Genomic DNA, 27154 nt, shown 5'->3' on the forward strand with positions numbered 1-27154 from the left:
CCCCCCCCCAAAAAAGAAAAAAAAATAGACAACAAAAGAAAGAATTTGACTGTTTTTAAAATACTGTCCCGTTTAGTAATATTTTATGATGTATTTAATATCATCTAGTTGTCTTTGTGTAATAAACTGTGATGGATACACAAACAGAGCCCAATCTCTCTTTATAAAATTCCTACCCCATCCTCAAAAATTATATATTTTAAGCTAAATTTCCTAAATTTTCTAAGCTTATCTGATGAATAAAATAAATAAATATTCTAGTTGTAAATATACAATAATTTTGTCAAAGCTGCACACAAGCTAGATTGTAGTGGATATCTTTGTTGGTTAGTTTTTTGATATATTTTTTAATTGTGAAAATAACTAAAACAACAATTTCAATAACTTAATTTATTTATTAATGTTTTGGGTCAGTTTTAATCAAATTCCAGAGAGCTACAAATCTTGTCTAAGTTCGAAGTAAATGTAAGTGTATATACGTCAAATCAATGAATTGATTCAATGTAATTTTCAGTCGTTAAACTGTATATAAATGCTTCAGACGCTAAATATTATGTAACTTATGCAGAACACGGCAGTTTTTTTGTCTCTATCGATGACGTATGTTTGATAAATTCTGACCAATCAGCGTACAGCTCTTCATTGAGCCACCGTCCAATCCGCACGAGTAAAAACGTTCACGTGGACAAATCAGCCAATAGAAAATAAACAGAAACAACCGTTCGCTTCTGTGTGAATCAAAGAAGCTAAGCTAACGATGAGCTAATCATCCCATGTTATCTTAGCAGAATTTACCACCTGAAGTGTTCGTTCAGCAACCGAAGAGTCTTTTACCAGGTGTGTAGGAATATATTTTCAGACTTTTCGCGCACCTGTATAAGTAGTTAGCTTCATTTAGCTGTTCGAATGTAACTATTTACTGAACTGCTATTGTTAGCTAGCTTTCTGTCCAGATGCAGCGGCGGAGCTGTAGATGTCCAGTTCTGATTGAAGGCTTGTCTTCTAATACAATCTGTGACAAAATAAGTTTTTGCACAGATTAAAACGTCTTAGGAATGTTAATTGTTAGCTTGGTATGGGTATGAATAATAATGGTTAGCCAGTAACTTACTTCCTGTCAAGGTTTAGAAACAAATTTTAAAAATAAATTGTTGCTATAATTTGAGGAGAGAGGTAAATTTAAGGCAGCCAGGTATCCGCACGATAATATCCAGCTAAAAAGATTGTCCAAGCTTTTAAAAAGGTACAGGGTTGAAAAGGAGGTTGATGTATTTACACCCCTGTGTTTATGTTTGTTATTGTCTTTATAACATGCGCATCCCTTGACGTGTTACTGGGATTTAAAAATAATAAATGCAGCAATAATAAAAAGAATTTATGACCGGATAAACAGGACATAAAAGTTTACAATGCATTTGAGAAGCTTATCAAATCTTTTTTTTTTTCAACACAACAATAATAAATAAATTTTGTTACTTTAGTTGAAGCTGCTGTCATGGTCACAGCAAAAAAGCTGAGATGCATATTTTTAATGTTCTTTAAAAAAAAGTGGACAGCGTTTCTAATCAGCGCGTCTTTATTTGCGTTCACAGGCCTGCATCATGGGTGAACCACAGCAGGTCAGCGCCCTGCCTCCTCCGCCTATGCAGTACATTAAAGAGTACACAGATGAAAATATTCGTAAAGGTCTGGCCCCGAAGCCGCCTCCACCCATCAGGGACAGCTACATGATGTTCGGCAACCAGTTCCAGTGTGACGACCTCATCATCCGGCCTCTGGAGAGCCAGGGCATCGAGAGACTCCACCCCGTGAAGTTCGACCACAAGCGGGAGCTCAAGAAGCTCAACATGTCCATCCTCGTCAACTTCCTGGACCTCCTGGACATTCTGATCAAGAGTCCTGGCAGCCTGAAGCGTGAAGAGAAGCTGGAGGACATAAAGCTTCTGTTCGTTCACATGCACCACCTCATCAACGAGTACAGGCCCCACCAAGCCAGGGAGACACTGAGGGTGATGATGGAGGTGCAGAAGAGGCAGCGTCTCGAGACGGCAGAGAGGTTCCAGAAACACCTGGAGAGGGTGGTGGAGATGATCCAGCAGTGTCTCACTTCCCTGCCCGATGACTTGCCCCAGTCCGAAGCTGCAGAGGGTGTGTGTGGCGTGACAAAGAACGCGTCCGCGGGAGCTAGTTTCGGTTGCTCCTCTGGACAGGCCCCCATCCTGAAAACAGAACCGATGGACGTGGAGGAAACGGGTGCCAGCTGCATGGCAGCAGGCGTTCAGGACAAAACTGTCCCAAGTTCGAAGAGGGACAAAATGTGGGACAAAGATGCTGCCATGTGTAGTATAATTGATGAGATAGCCTAGATTTCAGTTGTGGACTTGCTTTTTTTGTGTCTGTTTTTCTTTCTCACTTGGCAAAAAATACTTTTTTTTTTTTTTTTTTTTGCATTGAATAGTGTCTGTAAAAGCTTATTTGTCGAAATAATCACACAAACTTATAAAAATGTCCAAGGAATTAAAATACTGTTTACACTCACGTATTAGTGCTACTCAGGAAAAGCAAAAAAATGAGAATTTGTTTTAGTTTTGAGAATAAAGTGAAATGTTTAGGTGAAAAATTTTATTTTATTGACATGGAAAAAGTCACAATGTTGGCTATACTTCCAGAGGAAGTGAAGCCAACTCTGTTTTATTTGTTGTTGGGCTGTTTGTTATTGCACCTGATGATTGTAAATGTACTTTTACAAGGTTATCTACAAAATAACGTCCGATATTTTAGTTCGGGGTGTGGTTTATTACTGCAGCTGAACTCACGAGACTTGTTTTAATCCTTTAGAATAGGAGTCTCAAATACATGCTCTGAGTGTTGATTTTAAACATTTACACATTTTTGCTCCAATATCTATTTTACTGAAGAAGAATAATGTAATCTATTTCCATAAATTTCAAAAATGTAGAGCTTTTTGAGGTTAACGCTCAGTGCGTGTGTTTGGGACTTTTATTGTGAAGGATTAAAACTAGTTATGCGAGTACTGCTGATGTGAGGGTAATAAACCACACCTGCGACTGCTTCAGCTGAAGTATTACCTGTTATTTTGTAGTTAACCCAATAAAACGCCACCATAACCGTCAGAAGTAATGACTAATGAATGGAATACAGTTGGGTTCACTGCCTCTGGCTAAGTCTTAAAACAAGTCTTTATTTTAACATTGTGACTTTTTTGCCAATAATGTTTACTCTTTAATCTCAAAACTTAGAAAAACCTGCCAAAAACTTCCCCAATGTTTTTTTTTTTCTTCTTCTCAGTAGCCCTAATACTCTGTCCAGGGGTGGGCAATCCTGGTCCTCGAGGGCCACTATCCTGCATGTTTTCCTTGTTTCTCTGCTCCAACACACCTGATTTGAACCAGTGGCTGATTAACAGGCTTCTGCAGAACATGAAGGTGATTTAACCACTGAATCAGGTGTGTTGGAGTAAAGAACGAAGTAAAACCATGCAGGATAGTGGCCCTGGAGGACCAGGATTGCCCACTCTTCTTATCACTTAAGATGCTGATTTTTAGTGTTTTTTGTTTTTGTGTTTTTTCTCCCACTACTCCCAATAAAAACTGATCAACTGCACTGGGTGTTCAGTGGCGTCACAGATACCATCAACTCCTGAACCGGAATGCTGTGTAAACCCTGATCACTGTTTTGTTTGCAGAGGTTGCTGCTCGCTTCGTCGCTGGTTGGGAACCTTCTGAACGTCCCGGCTGTATTTACACAGACACTGCTCCCTCCCTCAAACCCTTTTAACACCCAACATCGTGTTGCTCTTTCGCCGAGTATTCAAACACAGTTACTAGAAAGACAGCAATGCAATTTTTCATGGAGACTACCTGTAAAGTTTCTTTAAATGCATGTATTTTATTAAAAAATATATATAATTTAATGTTTCAATTGCTTGTTTTTTTTTTAGGTTTTCATTTAAAACGTGAACACAAGGTGGTATAGACTTTCTCCAGGTCAAAACTATTTTAATGTCTCAAGGGTAGTAAGGTCAAATCTACATATTACCTAAAGAGTGCTTCATTTTTAATCCAAAACCAGGCTTCGTTCTGTGAAAACCTACATCTCTGGAATCCTGGAAGTCCTTGGAATAAGAGTGGTTGATATATTTTGCGCCTTGATGAAGGTGTTTCCAGTTTCCTCATGTTTTAGGTCAGTATGTAAGAGCCAAGAATGACCTGCATTTGTGTCATAATCCTGCCACCACGCCCCCTGCATGTCAGCATGTGCAGGTGGGATTCCCAACATTTGCCATAAGGTAACTTACAGATTCCGCACGCTGGAGGTGAAATATTACCGTGCACACGCGAGCGTGAGCTTATGATCATACCCCCGGGTGTTAATTGTATATTTACCTTATGATGAAGGACTTTAGTCGCAAAAATAGTGTTATGAAACCCGGGATCCTTATGTTTCACAACAAGGCTGAAGGCTCCCCTCTGGACCAATCAGATCGCACGCTGCTGCGTCACGTGTCGTTTATTTATGTAACGCAATGGGGGTTACACAGTAACCTAGCTTTGTGGCTTTGGGAACGTCGCTACAGGGGTTAAAAGCGAACGAGAACGGCTAAATAAAATAGCATATTTTCCGCTTTGTTCGTCCAGTTTTTTTGTTTTGTTTTGCTCTATTTTATTTTATTTTATTCTTCTGTTCGGAGCGTCGAGGGAAGTGTTGAAATTCGGGTCCGTCTAACCTGGGGGGTCTAAAGGGGGGGAAGATGCTGCTCGAGTCAAACAGAAGCGTAAAAAAGACGACACAAATGAATGGCTGCTGCTTTAAAAGTGAATTTAACAGATAAGGGGGGCTCGGAATTAGCCCAGCCGGACAGAAAAGAAAGCAGCCAAGATGTTTTTTAAAAGGGCCGTGCAATACTAAAAGAAAAAAAAAAGAAGAAGCAAAACCAAACCACCTGTCTCTTGGAATAACTGCTTTCACGGACAAAGGCGAGCTCCGCTGTCTTTACCGATGGAGCTCCTGGAGTGTCCGCACTGCCTCTTCCTGGTGTGCGAGCCGGTGACCGTCTCGTGCGGCCACACGTTCTGCCGGAGGTGCGCGGGGGGCTACCTGCCCTCCAAATGCCCCCTCTGCAAGGAGAGGCTGAGGCAGAAGGAGGTGAGGGGCACGAAGAACAACGTGCTGCTCATCGGCGTCGCCGAGAAGTGCTACCCGGAGGAGACCCGCGTCAGGTGCCAAATCCAGGAGAAGCTCAAAGCCGGCGAGTTCGCGGAGGCTCTGCGCATGGCCAACGAGGGACTGCGCCTGGGTAAGACACCGCTCTGCCCTCTCACCTGCAGGAGAAAGACAGCAGCGTGCAAGTTTAGTTATTTATTTTTATTTATTTTACCTTCCGCGCTCACGACGTGATGCTGACTGCCATGCATTTTGGCGTCACAAACTCAGATATGCCAGATTTAGATTTTTAGTCTCCACTGACGTCACACCCAAATCGGGTGTTTTGCGCTCCTTTGTGTGCGTCATTTACTCATTAAAAGGTACCCACTGCAATCAATGAAATCAAACATTTAAAAAGGTTATTGTGAGCTGTAAGAAGTGGTGCAGTTTGAAAGAGCTTCCTCCAGGGGTTTCCCAGATATGCTGACGTGCAGTTGGGAGAATGTGGGTACGCACTCACTGTAAACAAAAGTGTGCTTTATTTAGCAAATTATGTGTGCAGATACATCAGATTTATTAGGTTACTCCATGCTAAAGAGCTCTTTCGAGGGCATTCTGTTGTTGAACTTTATTCGGTCACTTTGGCCGTTTTGGTAAGTAAACAAACGTGGTGGTTGGCAGCCGTTCACAAATTTTGCTTTCGGATTTTTAAATTTATTAACACTTTTGCCATTTGTTTCTTACTTTATAGCTTTTTTTTGACCGGTGTTCATGCATTGAGTACCTTTTTAAAGTAAAAGAAAAAACAGAAGATCCGTTTGAAAGTTTTGTGGAGCAGAAGAGTGACAGCAATCTGGTTTAACATTTTCTCCATCTGTTCCAGTCAGTCACACAGTTAGACAATTTTTTTTTTTTAAATATATAAATAAATAAAGCATTGACAGCTGATGACTTGGGATAAAACATGCGTTTGGCTCAAGCTGAGACAAATTTGTTTTGTTTTTGTTTTGAGCTTTCTGCAGTCCAAAAAAATAAATAAGAATAAAAAATAAAATAAAATAATAGATGTGAAAGCCATGGGTTTCCAGAGGATACTGCAGCATATTTTCTGCAAAATTTTGAAAAAACAAACAAACCTTGAATGTTCTTGCCTAGACATTTTTTTATTTTATTTTATTTATTTTTTTGTGTGTGTGTGCAGTAGCTCATCCTCCACATTTAACCAAATTTTTTTATTTATTTATTTTTTTAAACCAAAATTGATCTGATTTTCTGCTTGTAACTTGTTGTGAAAAATTAAAAGTGGACAACTTCTGCCCCAGATGTGTAGGCGTGTTTGTGTTCTGGTGAATTAACCTGCCTTCAAATTATCATGCTTGCCATCCCTGCCAGTCCAGTTCTTCACTCCACTATTGTAGGTTCTTATGTAACATTCAATTCCTACCACTATTTTCTCACAAAGGTTTTTTTTTTTTTTCTTTTCATGTTTGAAGGTTTCAAGGTTGGACTGGGTTATTTTCTGTAATTTTCCTTTCTCTTTTTGTTATAACGAGGCCGTTTCCAAGAGGTGAGTCAGTGTTTGTGACGGCCTGTTCTGTATAAACATGACTTGTGTAACAGCTTTAGGTAACAGGCACTCTGTCAGCCTCATGCACATTTATGTGACAAGCGTAGTGGACTTCCTATTTAGCTGTTCGAAATATAGTGGTAGTGAAAGTGACTGTATGCAAGCGCCATGTCTGTCGTGCTTTTACATGTTTACAAAGGTCAGAATGTGTGTTTAACCTGGTCTCATTACATGATGAAACAAGAGATTTTATTTTTTTTCTCGTCTCTTCCCTGTTGTCTTGTCTCTCTGCGCCATGCGTCCTCAGTCCCGGACAATCAGAGTCTGAAGGTTTGCAGAGCCGAGGCTAACCTGGGCCTGCTGCGCTTCTCCGACGCCCTGACGGACCTCGACTACCTCTGCTGCCTTCACCCCACCTGGACAGAAGTGAGAACAGAGCAGGTTTTTTAGACCCACTGTGCCTCGCTTTTAGGTGTCGGTCGCAGTTGTTGCATAACGGCTTGAACGCAGTTATATCAGACTACCTCGGTACATAGTTGTCGTTCATCTGTGTAGAACAGCTGGATGAAACCACGTGGCTCTTACAGTCTAAGGAGGAAACTAAAGAAAAGGCTCTCATTTATTAAAAATTGTCCGGCACCATGAAAGGCAGGTGATCATGTAATTGTTTGTCATACTGTCTGGTTATGAAATATCTCATGAACCTCTGGATGGATTTTAATGAAACTCATTAATAAAAACAAATGCTTAGATGTACATTTATCCCAATTCAAGATGGCTGCCAGCTAATCAAACTTAGCAAACACATTTATGGCTATAAGTCAGTCATTTTGACAGACATTGAGCTAAAATTTGGCATGGTAGTAGCTGACAGGAATCCCCAACACGTATTTTGAGCACTAACCGATCGCATGAGATTTGAAACTTTGGCCTTACTTGTTGCAGTTAAGCATGTGTGTTTGTTAGCAAAATATCTCAGAGCACAGGGTGGATTTCAATGAAACTTTCAGAAAGTAATCAATGGATGTACCCCTACAGCTGATTAACTTATGGAGTCAACTTGAATCAAGATGGCCACCACTGCTTAGAGATTTTAGCAAACATAAACATGGCTATAACTCGGTTAGTTTTACAGATATTGATCTAGAATTTGTTTTGGTAGTAGCTGTGAGTCATCCGCAACATATACACTATAAAGATGGGAATCGTGGCTGCCAAAGAACTTATTGAGTTCTTCTAGAGCCATTTAGGAGCTGAAGAAGCTGGTTCAGGGCGATGTTCAGAGCAGGATCTTTCTACAATAAGGGCCAGCACCAAAATATCAGTGTTGATAAAATCAAAATTACTGTCAAGTTTTTTGCTCTCTTTAAACCACCTCGGCTTCTGCCCAAACTTGAAAAAAGGCTTGCTCCCATCAAAGAAATGCAGGAACCACTCATCTCAGCGACATCTTTTATTTATCTTTTCTTTTTTCCTTTGGATTCTTCCAACTGATAAACCACCATGACTTTACATGGAGTAGTCACGATAGTTAAAGAAGTCACAGAGCAGGTTGAAAACCTACAAACAGATGAAACAAAGTCAATTTCAGATCTCAATGAACTAATTAACTCGTTTTCCACGAAATGTTAATTTACTTTTAAGTTATCAGTGAATAAACAAACAAACTACATTCCAAATACATAAACCAATTTCATTAATAGAATGCAGATTAAATGATATAAAGTCCAGTTCCTACCAGTGGTGTCTCTGTGGAAGCTTGAAGCTGAGGCTCTTTGTCTGAAGAGATCATTAAGAGCACAGGTGTGCCAAGTTACCTTATAGGCTTCTGAAGGCCTGAGTGAAAGAGATGGGTGCGCTTGATTCTCTCTGATGCATGTGCCAATTGGGTGGAGATAGCAAATGCACCCACAAATGCACCATTTGCTGTTTTAACTTGACAATTAAAAAGAATTCTAATAAAGCCAGACTACATATTAAACCTGCCATCAGACAGACCCTTTTCCCCAGTTCTTAGAGTGTTGTATTGTGATGACAGAGCTTTCTAGCATTATAGACTGCAGCTGCACCCTAATTTTTAGTCTTTCCTCTTTAGCTCCAAAAACTACTACTTCAAGTACCTACTTACTTTATCTTTGTTGAGCTGAAGGTGGTTCAGGCACATCCAGTGGTTGCTTTGTTCAGTCCACTCACTCAGTGCTTATACTGGACTGTGGTCCACAGGTGACAGAGTGATGTAGACCTGTGTGTCATCCACGTAGTTATGGTACTTCGTCCTGTTGTTCTCTAAGATTCAAGCTAGAGGGAGCATGAAGGTGTTAAACAGAAGAGACCCCAGGATGGCGCCTCGGGGAGCTCCACACGTTACTTTGTTCAGCTCAGATTTGTGATGACTCAGCGACACAAAGAAGCTCCTGTCTCCCAGGTTCTCAACAACCCAGTTTTCCAGGTCGGTCCGGCAATAAGTTGTGATCAACCGTGTCGAAAGCGGCACTGAGATCAATCAGAACTAAGACTGAGACTTTGCTGCTGTCAGTCTTCAGTCGGATACCACTGAAGACCTTAACAAGAGCTGTCTCAGTGCTTTGATAGCGACAAAACAAAACAGCAATCGGCCATGCCTGTTCGTGCTTAACCGATTATCAAGTAGGAAAATGAAGATGCAGTTGCAGCTGCTACAACCAGCCTAATGTAGCCAGTAATACAGTTTTCTTTGAAGTGAGAATACTCTTTAAAGGAAAGGTTTATGCAAGGGAGGGTAGTTTTTTGAGGCTCTTTTTAAGTGTACAATGGTTGTTAAATATACATTTATTTAAGTTAATCATGTATTTTTTAATTTTGTTGTATATTGTCCATTGGCTGCCCTGATTTTTAAAGATCACAATCGGTATTGGCCATAGACATATGGATTTATTACAACTAACATCAGAATCACAAAATTCAACAATAATATCACAACTGCATGCTCTCCTAATATTGTGCAGTTTTTATCTTGTGATATTTATCTCAAAGATGTCCTTGCAAAGCTGGAAACCGCAATATCTCTGAACAGGTTTTAGTTTTCAGCCAAAGAAAACTCATACATCCGAACAGAAAGAAGTTTTTGTAGATGCAAAAGTTACAAATCTAAAGCTTAAAAATGGCACAACAAAAACAAAAACAATCACTAATTTTAGTTATTTAATTGACAGTTGCTTGTGTAGTTTTAATGTCATGACAGTGACATCCGTTGTTCTGCCGTCAGGAACAACATAGCTCTCCACTGCACAAGTATTTCCTGAATGTAAACCCCATTGGCTGGTTTTATAACACGAATGTAATTGCACTCACGTAACCACTGAAAGGTACAGGCCATCGTCTCTCTTCAGATTCTGTCCCGGCGCACTAAAGCCGAACCCATTTAGAACAATTTTTCTCTGCTTTTATTAATGTTATGTCATTCACGTTGTTATGCAAACGGCTACTTAATGTCACATGTTGCTCATTAATTCTGTGTGTCAGTGGGTGGAACCGTTAATGGAGAAAAGTGCTTTGTGTACAGTCAGTTATGCCCCCCCTCCAGGTTTATTTCCAGAGTTGTGTTATGTCACATTACATTTTACAGCTGCCAGTGATGCACAGTTCAGAATGTGAGCAAGGGTTAAACAGCATCACCGTTCATTTGAACTTTGTCGCAGTTGTGTAACACAGGAAGAGAGTGTTGTTCTTTGTGGTATGCCGATTACTGATCGTTGTGTTTGTGCAGGGCTTCTTTCGTAAAGGGAACGCGCTGCTGGAAATGGGTCAGCACAAAGAAGCCCTCGTCCACTTCCACCGCTGCCTCAAACTTCAAGCTGACTTTGTTCCTGCGAAGAGCCAAATCAAGAAGGTCTGTGCGCCGCACTGAACCCTCCTCTATGAAAATCAGTGACATAATCAAAGTTAGAGATACTGTGAGATATATGGGTAAAGACTTTGTTGTATCTGGGGATGTATCTAGCTTCAAATGTGTCCTGTTAAATTCAGACTCCGTGTAGCCCTTAGAACTTCATTTATCTGCCACACAAACAGATGAAAATAGTTAAGACACTCAAGTCAAATTCTTAAATGATGCCAAACTTTCCCAGAAAGGACCAATTTCAACACATGAAATGTTTTGTACACATTTTTTTCACGTTTCAGTGTCGACCATACTGCAATTATGACATCATTAACGAAAACAGTCAATTCATTTAGCTGAGAGTTGGCTTAATGTTTCAACTTATGATATATTTACATGTTTTTACTAACAGATAAAACTGTTGAAAGTAGGTTCAGTTAATGTGCTGTAGAAGTATCAAACCTCAAAGTTGTATCTCACTGGGCTGTGACTGTTGGGAACTGGTTGGAGACACAAAATGGTGAGAAAATATGCATTTTTAAAAAAATAAAAAACTTAAAATCAAACTGGATGAAATATTAGTGCAATCACAGAGTGAAATTAGGGCCAAAGTTTGTTAGGAAATTGCGTACATACAAACAAACCCTAACAAAAATTACAGAAACTCACCTGAGAAAAGTCTTTTTTTTGGAAAAAAAATAAAAATAAAATGTTATAGATGTTTAAATTCCAAAAAACACATGAACAAGGCACCGTGACTCATGTAGGGAAATTTATAACCTCTGCAAACATTTCAGAACATTTTGAAAACTCAGTTTATCACTAACAGCGTGCAGTCATCAAAGAATGAATGAATGAATGAATGAATGAATGAATGAACGGATTTAAACTGAACCAGCATGAGTCACACAGTTTATAGAAGGTCTTGTTCTGTTAATGTGTTTCATAGTTTGTGTCACTGGTTAGCTCAGTAGGATGTTAGGAGCTTTTGCAGCTCAAAAAAAAAATCTTCAATCCCCTCATTTCTGTTCCATTTTTTAAATTATTGTAAAATCTCGTCTGAGAGTTGACATCTACCCAACATTTACAGTAAATCTTGTTCCAGACATCAACTAAACCTCCACTTTCTCACCACACTTAGCCTTATTTTGTTCAGTTTCAATGAACAGTTTACATGTAATTATGGGGGTGTTTTTTTTTATTTAATTGTTTTATTTTTCAGTGGGATCTTTGAAAGGATTTGAAAACGAAAATTTCAAATTCGTCAAAAACGTCTGCGTTTGCAATCAGCACGTGTTTAGAAGTCCAACTGGCCTTTCACAGTAATCTGCTTTGATTAAAAAATTCACTGGGTGGTCACAGTTTATTATGCTTTTGGTTGTTTTGTAATTGTGTTTCACGTCTCCGCACCATCTCAGACGTAGTCTTGGTGTGACTTGTTAGGCACTCGGTACAACGCGATGCGTTTCAGGGACTGACATGTTTTTGTGACTTCAACTCACACGGCAGATCCTGGAGGTCGAGGGCGTAGCGGTGCCGGAAGAAGTGCCCTGCATTTTGCAGTTGGTGTCCGATTACTTAAAAGAGCCCTGTCCCATCACCACCCTCAGCGGGTGCCAGATGCCGACGCACGGAGAAAGTAAAGCTCCCCATGGAGAGAGGAGAGAGGCGCACAAGGTAAAGCCGCCCGCCATGTTAGGAATTGCTCGTTTTGCCGTTTAGTCGTGGGTTTGGAGATGGTTGGAGTCTAAAATATATCGTAGCTGATAAAATCATGTTTTCCTTTGGCTCTAAGATGAAGCATGACTCAGGTACAGAATGCTGCCTCAGCCTCTGCCAAGCAGTTTCCTTCCTCCCTGCTGCTGAGGAGGATGAGGAGATGATGATGAGGAAGGAGGACGGACATAGCAGAGGTAGGCCGAAACACCTGCCATTATTATCATTTAATTTAGTTTTCCTCATTGAGTTCTTTTTGCTAATGTTGCTGCAAACCACTGTCCTTTAACACTCCACCATGGTTTGAAATGACACATATTTTTAAAGGGATAGTTCAGATATTTTTAAAATGGGGTTCTGTGTAAAGATTATGAACGATTATTGTTCACTGTGGAGAGATGAAGTTTTACTCTGCCCAGATTGGCGAGCTAACTACTAGGTTAAGTGGAGCCAAGAAGTAGATTGCTGCCATATTAAAACAACTACATTCTCAAAACATATCCTTGGGGTTTATGAGAACACTAATTTATTTACTCTAACAGCATCATCAGTTTTTTGTTGCATGATTATTCCAGCAGAAATATTAGTATTTTTCTGCAGGAGGTGTCCCAAACAGCACTGGAGGTTTTACAGCTTGCTGTTGCTGCTTTTTGTGTATTAAATCTATGTAAATATATGTATATAATATAAAATATATGTAGCTGGTAGTTACCAACAGCTCGTCTGTCTGTTGAGGTGCATGTAGCTGATTCTTGGCTGTATTTTTGTCCAGAATTTTGTAAAGATCCAAACCGTTTAAAACTTTATGCTCACAGGTTTTCAGACCCAATCTTCTTGTGATAACTTGTCAGATTAAATACTACTCTCCTTTTTGTATTTTCTCTCCATATTTACTCCGTATGTCGTCTTCTTCTGTTTTTGAGCACAGCACAGAACTTCCTGTGTTCAAATTCTCCACTCGTTCACTATTTGGACCACTATCTAATTAGTGAGTGAAAGAGTGGACTGCTCTTAATTCCAATTTGAACGTAGCACCCAAGTTCCCAGAATGCATTGCGCTGCAAGATTGTGTCCCACCATGATGTCCTAGCTGAAGTGACTGTGATATGAAGGCTTCCAAAATAGCATTTTGCATAAGTTCTTGTGTTTGAGGTCGGAGTTGTTCTGAAATAATTTATTTTTATTCTAAGTTCCCTTTGCCGTTTAATCTAATTTATTGCAAAGCTCTTCTCCAGCTTTTTGGGGTTTTTTGTATTGTTTAATTTGACAGCCTTTTGTTGCCCATGTCCCAACTACAATTTCTAACTTTTAACATTTATTGTTTACTGTGTTTCATTGGAAATAAAATATTCCCAATGGATATTTGGATGAATGGATTCCCGCCTGATATTTGCAAACCATTGCATTCTGGTTTAATTTAAGCTTTACACACTGTTCCAGCTTTTTTGGAATTGGATAGGTAAATTCTTTTCCCCCACTGAAGTATCCCTTTAAACACAATCTTGTTAAACTGATTGTTCTCAACTTTCTTTCACTTGCAGGTGAAAGTAAAGCGCACAGAGAGAAAACACTGGACGTGCTCACCGTGTCAGACTTCGAGTGCCCTCTCTGCATTCGGTCAGTGTCCTCGGCGGCTCGCTCTAATCCATTATGCATCGCCGCGCGTCTCCTCCGGTGTTCTATTTCTGGCCGATTCTATTTGCGCTCCGCTTTCTCCGGTTAAAGTTTAGCGCACAAACACACACCGGCCTCGGCAGCCGGAGTACGAGTGGTACGATGATGATGTGTTGTTCACCGCGGCGCACGCTCTTCTCTGCTCTCCGCAGGCTGTTTTTTGAGCCAGTCACGACTCCGTGTGGTCACACCTTCTGCAAGAGCTGCGTCGAGAGGAGCCTCGACCACAACGTCCGCTGTCCACTCTGCAAACAGCCGCTGCAGGAGGTGACCACATCCAAATAGCACGAATCTGTGTTTGGAATAGAAAAGTCAACATGCCGAAACGTGTCCATTTCACAAATATCTCCACTTTTGATCGATTTTATGGAAATGGAACAGCTTTGATTCAGCTGCGTCCCCTGAGTTTGCCTCATTGCTCTGCAGCTTCACACTGTAGCCTATTAGGTGGCAATTATATTCCGACTAACTTGTTTGTCTCCTCTCAATTATACAAAGAAAAAAGATGAGTTATTTCTCACCGGGGAAATCATTTTGAGTGTAATCCCTTGCTGATAAATTTCTCCTCTGTGCTTGTTGTATCTTTGGCAGCACCTTTTCAGTGGGAGTTTTATGATTGCACTTGATTAGATATCTTTTATAGGCTGCACAGTCAATAAGTCTTGGTGCCACACGGTCGGCAACTGAGATACCAAACAGCTGTAGGCCCTTAGCATCTACTCTGCTGTTCATTTTAAGATACGATAACTAAATGCCTCAACACCAGAAGATAAAATATTGTTTCCTCTTCTTAAAGCATTAGTTAGGATGGTTTGAAGTGGGGTCATTTAACTGTTGTTACCATCCACTTTTAACAGATGTCTTTTTAAAACAAAATAAAAACAATTTACCCAATTACTGAACAGTATCCAGGGCATTTGTACTCAATGTTCTCAGGAACCACCAGTCAAAGAAGCCTTCAGTTGTCAGCATTTTCTCAAACAAGTGATGTTTAAACCTTTAAACCGTGTACTTGTAAATATAACAATACAACTGTTATTTATTTTTTAGATTTTTCATGACGTACCCAAAAAAATACTGTCAAAAGTAACAGCCCTGCACTTTACAGACAAATAAATGACTGTAATTACATCTGGCAGCTATTCAACCCTCACACGTCTTCTCTTCTTCCTCACTCCAGCCCACTTGGTGGCAACAAAGCATCTCAAATGAATGCTGCGAAAAAGACTGGACTTTGTGTTTCATTTTGTTATTAATAATAATTTACTGCACAAGTTGATACTAAACAGTAGACGTACGTACAATGAAAATAAAAGTGTGATTATAATGACAGTGAGTAACAACAAGGATTAATAATCAGAAAATGAGACAAGAGGCAAACCAGGTCAAGGGTAAAAATAAGATAAAAATGTGGTTACAAAGAAATCTGACCTGGCCTTATGGTTCTTAATCTTTAAAAACTGTTCTACTTCTTTCCTGAAAACAAACAAAAAGAAAATCTGAAGTATAGCATCTTATATTATATAGCATCTTATATTTATTCCTTACTTCTCATATGCATTTTTAGATAAACCAAGGTAAAATTAAGCTACAGGAAAATATTTCACTTTTCTATTTTTCCATGAACATGTCTACAGTAACACAAGTACTGTATGGGTGTGGATTTATTCTAAATGTGTACTGAGAAGAGAATACATTTGCATAAAATAACAAATCCAATCATCCCTGTTTATACCTTTTAAAGCACGGTGTGGTTGTGGGAAATTTTAAAAATAAATATGCAGTGTACCTGTTTTGAAAGATTTTACTGGCACATTTTCTGCTTACTTATGGTGCTGTCTTTTCTCCCCTGTTTTCAGTACTTAAGAAACAGGAAGTACAACCCCACAGTTCTGATTCAGGACATCATGACCCAACTTTTCCCCTCCCAGTTGGCTGAGAGGAAACAGATCCATGATGCAGAGATGGCCGAGCTGTCCAAGTATGCAACACTTTATTCAGTTTGCCGTTTATGCCAGAAGAGAATTTTAACCGTGCACAATTTTTCGGATGTTTTTCTTTGCTTTTCTCTCGTAGTCTCACCAAGGATATCCCTATATTTGTCTGCACTGTGGCCTTTCCCGGAGTGCCGTGCCCACTGCACATCTTTGAGCCTCGGTATCGGCTGATGATGCGCCGCTGCATGGAGACCGGCACCAAGAAGTTTGGCATGTGCAGCTATGAGCACGGCAAAGGGTACCACTGCACACTCTGGGTGTTTCAACCTGTCTTGTTAACAGCGGGGTCCGGACGATTTTATTTTTTTCTTCGCGGCGATGCCAGTTCTCTGACTTTAGCTGTGTATGAATAGCACAGTGTTACTATTAGGGTTCCAGATACGGTATGTTAGAGCAAATGAACAAAAGTGGTATTGAAATCTTCATCAAAGCTCAAATTGGATTTGCCAGCTCTGTTGCCAACAGAAGTCAACTGGCTGAATTTAGGAGCACAGAAACAAGGCTGATCTGCTTTGTTTAAGACGTGGTTTCTGTTGTCATCTGAGGTCAAGAGGGAAAGAAAAGCTGACCTTGATCCCAGACGGAAGTGGTGTAACCACTGTTCAACCAGACTTCATCCACTGGTTGATCCTCACCAGGACAGCTTTTATGATTGATCTGAATGTGCCGTAGGAAAATAGTTTAATGGCTCAATTTGAGAAAACAAAAGAAAAACTGCCCAAAGCTGCCTAAATACAAGCAAGGTGCAGAGTTTCGTTTCGGAGTCCCCAGGCAGTAAAAACACCTTAAAAGGCCTAAAGAGGCAGAGAAACAGAGTTCCTGTTGGAAAGAGAAGGATGCTAGTGTTGGCTGCAGGAGGAAGTAGAGACAACTCCATGCCACTGCTCCTCCACTCGGAGATGTTTTGGGATTAAAAAAGCAAAACGAGAGTGATTAGTAGCTCCCAGCTAATGACCAGTCCAGCCTAATGGCGCCATCAGAATCCTGCGCTTCCATCTGGGCTTCCATCTGCCTAAATCTATCACAGGCCTTCCTCACCGGGTTGTTATGAAACCAAAGATCGTCCTGCCAGTGTTGTCCTCACTGGGGAAGTTTCAGGCTTTTTAGCATCAGATTGATCAGTTCTTCCTTCTGTCTCTCTAACGGATTGGTTCTTGTTGTTGCTCTCTTTTGCACTGAGAACTTCCGGTTGGTTCACGGCTAAAAATGCCACCTGAAAAATATCCCCTTCTTTTCCAAAAAACACAGCTGGAATTTGGTCCTCCGTTTTGGAAGCAAATACCCTGAAATCTAAACTGTGCGTGCACTTTCGGTGTCCGGTCTTTTTAAAAACTGTAACTGGTGTGTGTTTTTTATTAAAGCCCCATGCACGCAGTTATTTTGACCGGACTTTCTGGGTGTGGAGGCAGCACGTTTGGCATTTTCTTCTCTGTGAAGCTCGCAGCAGGCTCAGTGGAGCCTGGTGGGATTGTCAGCGGCGCGGCAATAGCAGACCGAGCGGTGGGCAAATCTTAAATCAGTCTTTTTGTGACCCCGAGGCTTTAGCAAAAAAAATAAATAAAAATCACAGCAGCACCAGTCTGCTTTGAGATTGTTCATTTCTACAAATATTTTCTCACTTGTTGCATTTTGTTGCGGTACAGTTTCTCTCATCGTGGATGTGTAATTGAAACAGAAAAACTAACCAGAGCTCCACGGAAAGCAACACTTTGATCATCTTTCTCCGCAACGATTTTTTTTTTTTTGGCCAGAACGCTGATGTAAAACAGCGTCTTTAAAGCAAGAAATAATGCGTGCTCAAAAGCCAGAACCGAGCGAAGCAGACGGTGCGTGGGCTGGTCTTTGATTAGCAATCGTTCTGATTAAAGCCAGTTTGTTTTATTTATTTCAGCTGCTGCTGACATAAATAGGTGACATCTGCCACGTCTTTTTATTTTCATAGGTGTTAAACAATTATCTACGTTTTTTGTTTTGATTGAGACGTTTTTTTGGTGTGACTCAGTGTTAAATGTGGCAAAAAAAACCCAAAAGCTGTTCACAATTACAATCAGTGCCACACAAGATAAAATAGGGTGATTCAAATAAAATAACTAACATGAAAGTTTTAATAAGACGGCACTGAGGGCTGAAGGAGAGCACCAGAAGCAGTGGATTGTTAAAATACAGGGTTTTACTCCAGTTCAGGAGGAGCTGCATCAGGTGAAAGCGAGGGTCAGCTCCTTCCCCAATCACAAAAATTAACCTTACAACAATGGCTGATCACCGCTCCGCTTAGTGATGCCAGGATTGTTAACTAAGTGGAACTTATTATCTTTGCCTCACACCTACAGGTGCAGTGTCATTCTTTTCTGTCAGCAAGTCACAAATTGAGAAGCTGAGGGTGCAGTGAGCACTTTGGGGGTTAAAAAAGATGCCAAAATGAGATCTGAACTGACAATAGACATCTAGGCTGAAATGAAATGAAATCTGATTTAAAAGGGAGAGCATTTTAGACTAATTGTATCTGATTCTTGTGTCGAATTGTTTTTAAAACGAGCTTCCTGAGCTGAGTGGGCTGAGCAGTACGAGCTATTTTCTCAGGTGTAAAAACTTTTAAGTGTGTGTCACGTCGCGTTCCTCAGATTTGCCGACTACGGCTGCATGTTGGAGATCCTGGAGCTGGAGTTGTTGCCAGATGGACGCTCTTATGTGGAAACAGTGGGTGGCAGCCGATTCAGAGTCCTCAAGAGAGGCCAGAGGGACGGCTACCACACTGCTGACATCGAGTACCTGGAAGACCTCAAGGTCGGGGGCTTTCGGAAGCCGCACATTCTTCAACACTTAAAAGATGACCTTGGATAAAAGATAAAATGTTAATACCGGGCACTTTCACTGGGCGTCGGCCCTCCGTCTTCATTTCCAATCTTGTCCCGTCTGTCTCAGGTGGACGGCAGCGAGCTGGAGCTCTTACAGCGGCTCCATGACAGCGTGTACCAGCAGGCTCAGGACTGGTACCAGCGCCTGGGCGGCCGCATCCGCGAGCAAATCGACAGGCAGCATGGCAGCATGCCGGAGAAGGAGGAAGACATTCAGGTTTGTACTCTAACATAACTGCGACTGGAGGCCGAACCACCGTAGCACACCGTTTCCTCTTTTACGGCTAGGAACCACTCCCACGTCTTTTGAGCGTCAGCTATTGGCAGAAAGAATCAGAAAATAATTTATTTATTTCTCATGGGACCAAATAGATGTAGGGTTCTTATAGCCCATTTGCAAGATTCGGCTTTTGTTTATTTTACAATTTGTAGTGATATTCTATTCATGATCCAGCCTTTTTTGTTAGAGCACTTTAAACTTTAATTTGACTGGGAATTCTTCACAGAGACAGATATTTATATAGCTTTTTTTAAAATGGACATCAGGTACCTTGTATAAAGGCAGAATTTATCTGCCATGAAATGTTTGATTTTGGTGCCAGTGCACAGAGAAAGCAGAGGACGATGGGAAATAAAGGAGCAGAAATATGCAGAAGAATGTTCCCAGGATTGACAACACTGACTTGTCTACTTTACCATCTGTTTGGATAAAGGTGTTTGCAATGATGACCAGGTTTGCATGCCTGTGTTTTACCACGATGAACTCTCTCCAGGCCTCGGCCAACGGTCCGGCGTGGTGCTGGTGGCTGCTGTCCGTCCTTCAGCTCGACCCTGCCTACCAGACCACGTTCCTGTCCCTGTCCTCCCTCAAAGACCGCCTGGGACACCTCCGCCTCGTCCTCGAGTACTTCTCCCAGAGCTAGGACCCAGAGCACGGTGGTATTGCGGCCACGATTAGCCATCAAATATCTCGCACACACAAAGCGCACAATAAACTGCGAGTTTGAGATTCGGTTTGACAACTTCTTTAAATCACGAAAGAAGTTTTTTTAAAGTGACACTTAGCCAATAGCAGAAGCCTTTCACTCCAGAACACACTGCAGTCTTTGGGGGTGTTTTGCTCTTTGTTTGCATACAAATACAGATTGTTTTGGTTGTACCACATAAGAGCTGCAGGGTTGACCAAAGATGCTTCTTACTTCGGATCATCGAAAGAAAATATTTGTAAACAAACTAATTCAGGTTGTTTTTTCTCACAATTTTGCTGAAAATGGGAACTAGGTGTGACGTTTTCTTTTCGCCTGAATCATTACAGACAGAAAGGACACTAATAGCGTTTTGCTTGTTCCTCTTAATACAATAATTTTGTTACACTTGGAGGGAAAGTAAATGCAAATAGCCTACTTACTGTGTGAAAATCTTAGAACGGTACACACCAGTGTTTGGGCCCATGTGTTGCAGGTAATTGTTTTGGATATTCGGATTGTCTTTTGCTACAGACACTACTATAAAAAAACCCTATTTAGTATTAAAGAGTGTGATATTATATGATAATGTCACAAAGCAGCAGCTGGAGGATCAGTTTTTAAGAAATAAAAGATGCTGTTGCAGATCATACAGTGGTAAACTAACGTTTTTTAGACTATAAGAAGATGGGGTTGGTGAAAGGGACGTGTTAAAATAGTAGCTCATATATTGAAGTGGGGTTCTGTGGAATGGTTGTCAACGATGTCAGATTGGGAAAAAAAAAAAGTCTAATTCTGACCAGAATAAAGAGCTAACGGCTAGTCAGAGCAGGACCAAGACCAAAGTGGAGCACCTTAAAATGGCTTCATTCTCAAAACTTTCATAGTGGTTCAAACGCTGTTTTAGAAATATGTACCCTGCCATCAGTTTCACATTAGTCAGTTTTTACAGCTGACATATTTTATTGTTGCTGCTGGAAGTGGCCCAGGTTGCCAACCATGTAATGCAAAATTGACTTTGAGGTAAAGATTCCTGATAAAATAGTCTTTGAATGGGGTGCTATGACATCCTTGAGACTAGAGTTGAGACAGGAACAATCCACTTTGGTCTTTGTCTCTCACGGACTCGCCATTTGCTCATTAATCCGGTCAGAATTCAACTCTGCTTCTGTGCTATCTACAGATAAGATATCATTCTAAGATTTTATTTATACCCTTACCGCAGAACCTCCTACTTCAAGAGATCTGAAAAAAAATTGCTTTAGCAGGTGTTTTACAGTTTGAGCCTGTGATTTTTGTATGTGGATAGTAACTTGAGAGTACAGCGTTGTTTCTACGTGTTTCAGGTGTTGTTGTTTTCTTTTCATTAGCTATGATGTATCGTCAGCACTGATAACCGCTAACGAACAGATGATGTTTGACTTCGAGGTGCCGGAAACTGTGTTATGGTGTTTTATGCAGGGATAGTTGTAAAATGTTTTGGATTTAACTCTCTTCTTGTGGTCCGACTTGAATGAAGACCGCCGCCGCCACCGCCACTACGGGACATCCATGCAGGACAAGAGACCTACCTCTGGCCCTTACTTTGTCTGTGTGTCTGTCCGGCCCGGCTACCAGCAGTCACGGTGCCTTCGAGTGCCATCGGGACACCTGCGAGTCTTAGAGCGTCCACGAGACCTCAGCGAAGAACTGCGTGGTTCTTATGGATATTCTGCTACATTCCAATGAATGTTGAAGCTGCAAAAATACGCGAGGTTAATTCACTAACAACGATGGACTCAGCAGAGTGGTTCTTTTTTTTAAATGATCATTTTGATAAATGTGCCATAGAGGGTTTTTTTTTGTTGTTAAACGCCTTGTAGGAGTAGTCGGCTTGTTACGGTTTGAAAACCTGTTTACGTCATGAACTCATGAACAATAGGCCTTGAAATGTGTGAACTTTCAAAATCTTTTAAAAAAATTTTCTCCATGGCAGACATATCACCTAAAACAGTTCCGCAAAGTCCAGCTAACTTTCTTGTAGATGCAATTCCCATGATTGAATAAAAGAGCCATGCATGTGTGATGATGTAGTTCTAGTTTAGAGGGGTACTTTGAATAGCATGATTAAACTTTTTATCCTGCGTGATGAACCGATAGAACAGCCTGATGGGCGCTGACGCAGCGACTTGATTAAAATCTTTGTTGGTGATATTTTACCTGATTAAAGCTATATCAAACTAAAAAGGGATGGACGTTTTTAGGAAACCTTTGAGTTTTAGAGTATATAAAGCACTGGTGGAAAACACCTCACAAGTCTTTATTCACAGCGACGAGCTTACTTTCTCAGTCCCTCACTGGTTTTTGCTCCGCTTTTGCAAGTCGTTTCGTTTTATTGCCTAAACAGGCCGTTCTTCTTTGATAAAATGCTAATTTTTCGATGATCTCAACCATCAGCCTCACGTCCATTTTCTCTTGATTTGTACAGAATGCCATTTTTGCACCATTGTGTAATTTGCTTCACAATAAATATTTAAATAATAAAAAAAAGAAATCTCCTCTTATTGTTTTTTATTTTCCTGTAATGAGTTGGAGTTTGGGACCAAGGCATTAAAGTGACTGGATTGACAAGTTTGGGAAATTAAAAGAGAAAATATCCCTGGAGGGTGGTGACAGGTTGGATTTCCTCCACAGATGTAGCACATTTCTATCCATGCTGTGTGGAAAGTCAAATATCCGTGTCAGACTCAGCACTTTGCCTTGTAGACACTTTCTTTCACACATTCTTATCAGAACATAGATAACAGAGTTAAGATTCCTATCTGTATGTTGCCAGTTTCCCAGAAAAAAATCTCCTGTTCTTGCTGACGTGTGCTATGCTAATCATTCTTATATTTCCTCGCGCTGTCATTATGTGTCCTAGTAAATCAAAAGGCGTTGCTTCTTATCGGTGTGGGTCACACAGCATGTGACTGTCAGGGTTTGGGTTCATATTGTGTTTTCTGTGTTTTACTTGTTTTGTTCCTGTGTTTATTCTTGTCTTAGTTCAGTTCTTGTTCCTCGTGTCTGTGTTTCCTGCTACATTCACTCCTCCTCAGTCGGTCTCTGGTTTTCCTGCCACGCCCATCTCCACCTGCCTACAGTTGTAATCACTCACCTGTGCCCACTTCCCATCGCTATCCTGTCTTTAAAACCCGGTCACTTTCTCCACTCACTTGCTGGTTCGTTGTTGTATTCTTGCCTCGCCGATGTGCTGTCTTTCTGATTGTTGGCGCTTCTCGACGCCCCTTGTGTCCTGGTCGTCTTGTTCCTGCTTAGTTCCTGGTCTAGTTTAGGTTTTGTTTGCTGCCCCGTCAGCTCTTTGTTTTTGTTTGTCCTTTATTTAAATAAATTAGTTTCTTTATTTCATGAGTCTGCGCTCTGGGTTTGCCTCCTTTACCCCTCGTCCTGACAGGGACGTGCAATCTGTTCTCTTAATGGGTCAATTAGAAATATTAGAGCCTGAGGGAAAGCAACATATTCTCCTTCGAATCATGGCCTGAAAGTGTTACCTGCAACCATTATCATTTAGAAACTGATTTACACTGAAACTTAAAACAAAGATCAGCTCTTCAAAGTTTAATAAGGAACGGGCCTTTTAGGTATCAAATAGGAAACCTAAAGGCTGTATTTGAAGAAAAAACTGATGGCAGAAGTTCAACCCCAGTTTGGGAAGATATAGATTTGGTTTGACCCTACTAACAGATTTCACATTACATCCTCACTCCGGCAGAAATATTATAGCATTCCCACTGGAAGTGCTACAGTTGGCTACTGCTGCTGCTGCTGATTGCACTTGCTAATGGCCACAGAAGTCTGTGTAAATAACAGCGTAATGTGGAACTGACAGCAGTGAAAAGATTGATATAACAGTGTTTGCGTGAACCGTTCTGAGATTTTTGAAATTCAAATTGTTTTAAGGTGTCGTCAGATGACTCTGGTCAGACTGGCTGTTAGTTTGTCAGTCCAGTCAAAGTTAAACTCAGTCCCTCGAAACTGAAGGTGTTTAAATAGATTTCTATGAGTAAGACATCCATCCATCCTCTTTACCTGCTTCTCCATTCCGGGTTGCGGGGAGCTGCTGCCTATCTCCAGCCGTCACTGTGCAAGAGGCGGGGGACACCCTGGACAGGTCACAAGTCCATCACAGGGCCACACAGAGACAAACGAGACAAACAACCAATCAGACTCTCACTCACACCTAGGGAGTAACATTTTAGAGTTACCAATTAACCTAACATGCGTGTTTTTGGTCTGTGGGATATGAGTAAGACTAATTCTTTGTTTCATTTCCCACATAACTCCACCTTAAAGGATATGAACTGTTGTTTTAAGGTTAAGCGCTTTTGGCTTTTCCAAAAAATATAATCCTACAACACAGTTTAAATAAGTTTCTTCTGGTCAGGAGGTCATAAAAAGCAGCATGGTGGCATGTTCCTGATGTGTGCCACAGCTGTGCAGGAAACACTGGCTGCTGTGGGTTGATGGTCTGTGTGAAGCGAACATCTATATAAGCTGTTTGTCTGCAGTTTCTGAATACCACCCAAGTAGCAGCAGAATTTGATCAATTTCCTTTCCTTTGCTCTCATCTTAAAGAGCAAACGATTGCTTGTTTACTGGCTTGCGCACTGATACATTTATTGAAAGCGTTACTGGAAATAATATTTTACAAAACATGTTTTGATGTATTGTGTGTTGTTTAGAAATTATTTGATGCTGTTCTTTTTTTTTTAAATTCATTTTCTTTGCAGAATGTGAGATTTGCAAAACGTGAGTGCAAACATTCCTCACACTGACTCAGAATTGGTGATAGAAAAGATTTACATAATTAAACAGAATGGGCATTTCCTGTCAATTTAATATATGATGTTGATTTTAGATAATCGTTTTTTTTAATTATTATTACTCTCAGGAAACAAGAAAAATGTTTTGGACTAATAATTGCTTAAATTAAATCCATTTCTCAACCCAGGCCATCGGTTTTCTGAGATGAAGTCAGTAATTTTGGGTGGGTGAAATTTCTGCAATGAAAAGAGGAAAAATGAACAAACGAGATCATAAACACCTGCTTTGAGCAAATATTCCACCAGGGGGCAGTCTGTAGCCATCTAAGGTCAACAAAGCAGGCGCAATCTCATGGAGAGGAAACATTTTAATGATGGTGTATTTTTTTTTTCTTTTCTTTTTTTCTAAATTATTCATGTTCAATTTGATCCCGATAGCGCCCCGAATTCGGGTCAAAGGCTGGGTGAGGCTGGACTGGAAAATCAATATGTTGATGAGAGGAAGTTAAAAGAGAACAACAGTTTCATGAACCGCTTTAAGAAAAACTGCGAGGTAAAATTCTGCCAACATCCTCAGCATAGGAGGCAGGAAGATGAAAAGAGGTTTCACTGGCTTCAGAGGAGTTCTGTAATGCAGCTCAGCGTCGACATCAAAGCCCATTACATTTGAAGAATGCCACAGCTTTTTGTACTAAATTGATCCACTGGCGTGCACTGGTTCCCCTGCTTGTGTATGAGTGAGTAAGGATGACAGGCGTTTTGTAGGAGTTATCTCAAAGGAAGGGGAAGGGAAGGGGGACCGGCTGTGGCTCTATGAATGTGTGTGTGTGTGTGTTTTTGTGCTGCTGGTGTCTTGCAGACTAGTTTCCTCGCAGGGATTAAAAGATGAGTCAAATCCTCCACATTAAGAACATTTTGGTTAGTTTTCAGGTTTGAGTTAAAAGTTGGAACTCAACTTACATGATTGCTTCACTCCTGACAGCCATATGAGTGTATATACACTCACAGACAAAAAAATAAATAAACCCACAGGAAGGAATGGTCCGATTTAGACGCAGTTTGGTCCACATGCAGACCAGCGATCGGTATGAAATCAACTGATTTGGATGAAGCTGGCCCAGATGGTATTAATGGCAACATCAGGAGTGGAGCGATAGTGTTATCAGGGTGTTACTGGAGTGTCTAATAGTCAATAAAAACAGTGAGCGAAGGTCACCAGACTCAAATACACCTTGTAAACTCATTAGACAAGCATTACCAGCGCTTGGCAAAATTCGACTGAGGTCTCATTGTGGTTTTGCATGAAGCCAGGGCCATATTGTGCCATTTCCCAGCATGTCAGGTGTATAGATATCACAGCAGCCTAACATTAGAACCACTGGGTATGTGAGGCCACACATGCTGTAAAAGTCCTGGTCTCCAAAACAGACCTAACCAAGAGAGGATGGTCATATTGTGCACAAAGCATTAAACACCACAGGACATCACTGCCTACCGGACACAGTTAGGTCATGGTCCTGGATCAGCTGGACTACAGGTTTACTGTATTGTTGGCATGACGCTGTAACCGAGAAGTATGGACTGATGATAACTACTGTTGTATTTTTGCAGATGACAATCGTGTGTGTATATGGCAGCACTGAGGGGAGAGAACCAATCCTGCCAATGCGGTGGGAAGAAACATCAGTGTTTAGGGAGTTATAGGTCATGGCTACAGGTCACCTCTGGTAGTGATTCAGGACACCCAGATGGCGGAGCGCCACATATCTTACCCCTCCCGAGTCAGCACCCTGGTAAAGTCTTTCAACGAGTCCGCACCTGTCCACACATGGTATGTGTGCCTATGGACTGCCTGTGTCATGTTAACCTCTTCCTGTGGCCAGCCAGGTCCTTCAGCTTTTCCTCAAGTGAACATTTGCGGGATCAGCTCACAGGAGAGGACACGACAGCTACATGACTCCACAGCCACAGCCTACTGACATGGGACCAGCAGTGTGCCTGTCCTGCTATCTTGATTGTCTGTTTTTTTGTAATTACCGCAATACAGTCACACGACCTCCCAACACTCGCGGTTTCCTTTCATTTCCACCCCTCCGTCCGGGTGCTTAACTTTCTTGCTGTCGGTCTGTGTTCGTTGTAAATCTGTAATAATTATCTGCCATGAATTGGGGCTTCCGCTAAAATAGACCACCCTGCTCTCTGTGTGTGATAGAACAAAAGCACAAAAGGTGCAGAGAGCTTCAGAGGATGGATGCAGGCCTGTTGTCATAGCGACAAAACCCCTTCTCAAAGAGAAAGAGAATGGGATTATCAATAAAGAAGTGGAGAAACTTTGTATTTGTGTTTGTTTTTGAGAAGAAAGGCATTTTGCTTCCGTTGCAAAGCACGAGAGACATCTCGGAGGGAGCTAGAGATGATGGTGCTAAATTAAAGCAGACTGAAGAGGAGAGAAAATTATGACGCCAAGTCACAAAATGTGTGATGCAGTTCTCAGTGGGCTGGTTTTCAGTAGCTGAGCTTTTCAGGGGTGTGCCAACATGTGTGTGTGCCCTG

At 41.0% G+C, this 27154-nt stretch overlaps 2 protein-coding genes and 1 long non-coding RNA gene across 3 annotated transcripts; 2 read left to right on the forward strand and 1 right to left on the reverse strand.

The window, feature by feature from the left end:
* Positions 1-698: 698 nt before the first annotated feature.
* med7 (mediator complex subunit 7) lies at positions 699-3265 on the forward strand. Its single transcript, XM_017419748.3, has 2 exons — positions 699-837; positions 1593-3265. Exon 2 carries the CDS (start codon positions 1602-1604, stop codon positions 2364-2366), a length of 765 nt encoding a protein of 254 aa, XP_017275237.1. The 5' UTR covers positions 699-837; positions 1593-1601; the 3' UTR covers positions 2367-3265.
* Positions 3266-4498: 1233 nt separating this feature from the next.
* On the forward strand, positions 4499-21612 carry lonrf1 (LON peptidase N-terminal domain and ring finger 1). The gene is made up of 12 exons (XM_017419747.3): positions 4499-5317; positions 7041-7159; positions 10479-10601; positions 12102-12269; positions 12388-12505; positions 13850-13925; positions 14135-14249; positions 15842-15963; positions 16059-16217; positions 18601-18763; positions 18902-19051; positions 19608-21612. The coding sequence occupies exons 1-12, from the start codon at positions 5020-5022 to the stop codon at positions 19755-19757; spliced, it is 1761 nt and encodes a 586-aa protein (XP_017275236.1). The 5' UTR covers positions 4499-5019; the 3' UTR covers positions 19758-21612.
* LOC112450627 lies at positions 8172-8639 on the reverse strand. Its single transcript, XR_003039297.2, has 2 exons — positions 8472-8639; positions 8172-8293 (listed from the first exon to the last, which is right to left on the reverse strand). It is a non-coding gene; the product is annotated as an uncharacterized LOC112450627 (long non-coding RNA).
* Positions 21613-27154: the final 5542 nt, after the last annotated feature.

The sequence above is a fragment of the Kryptolebias marmoratus genome, linkage group LG9, assembly GCF_001649575.2.
Source record: "Kryptolebias marmoratus isolate JLee-2015 linkage group LG9, ASM164957v2, whole genome shotgun sequence".
Taxonomy (NCBI): domain Eukaryota; kingdom Metazoa; phylum Chordata; class Actinopteri; order Cyprinodontiformes; family Rivulidae; genus Kryptolebias; species Kryptolebias marmoratus.

What these genes read in the sequence shown, in the direction of transcription:
- lonrf1 (XM_017419747.3), top strand. Translation starts at nt 5,020, where the DNA reads ATGGAGCTCCTGGAGTGTCCGCACTGCCTCTTCCTGGTGTGCGAGCCG. An exon ending in GGAGGACGGACATAGCAGAG is followed by an intron (nt 12,506 to 13,849) that starts GTAGGCCGAAAC and finishes TTTCACTTGCAG; the next exon opens with GTGAAAGTAAAGCGCACAGA. An exon ending in AGCTATGAGCACGGCAAAGG is followed by an intron (nt 16,218 to 18,600) that starts GTACCACTGCAC and finishes CGCGTTCCTCAG; the next exon opens with ATTTGCCGACTACGGCTGCA.
- med7 (XM_017419748.3), top strand. Translation starts at nt 1,602, where the DNA reads ATGGGTGAACCACAGCAGGTCAGCGCCCTGCCTCCTCCGCCTATGCAG.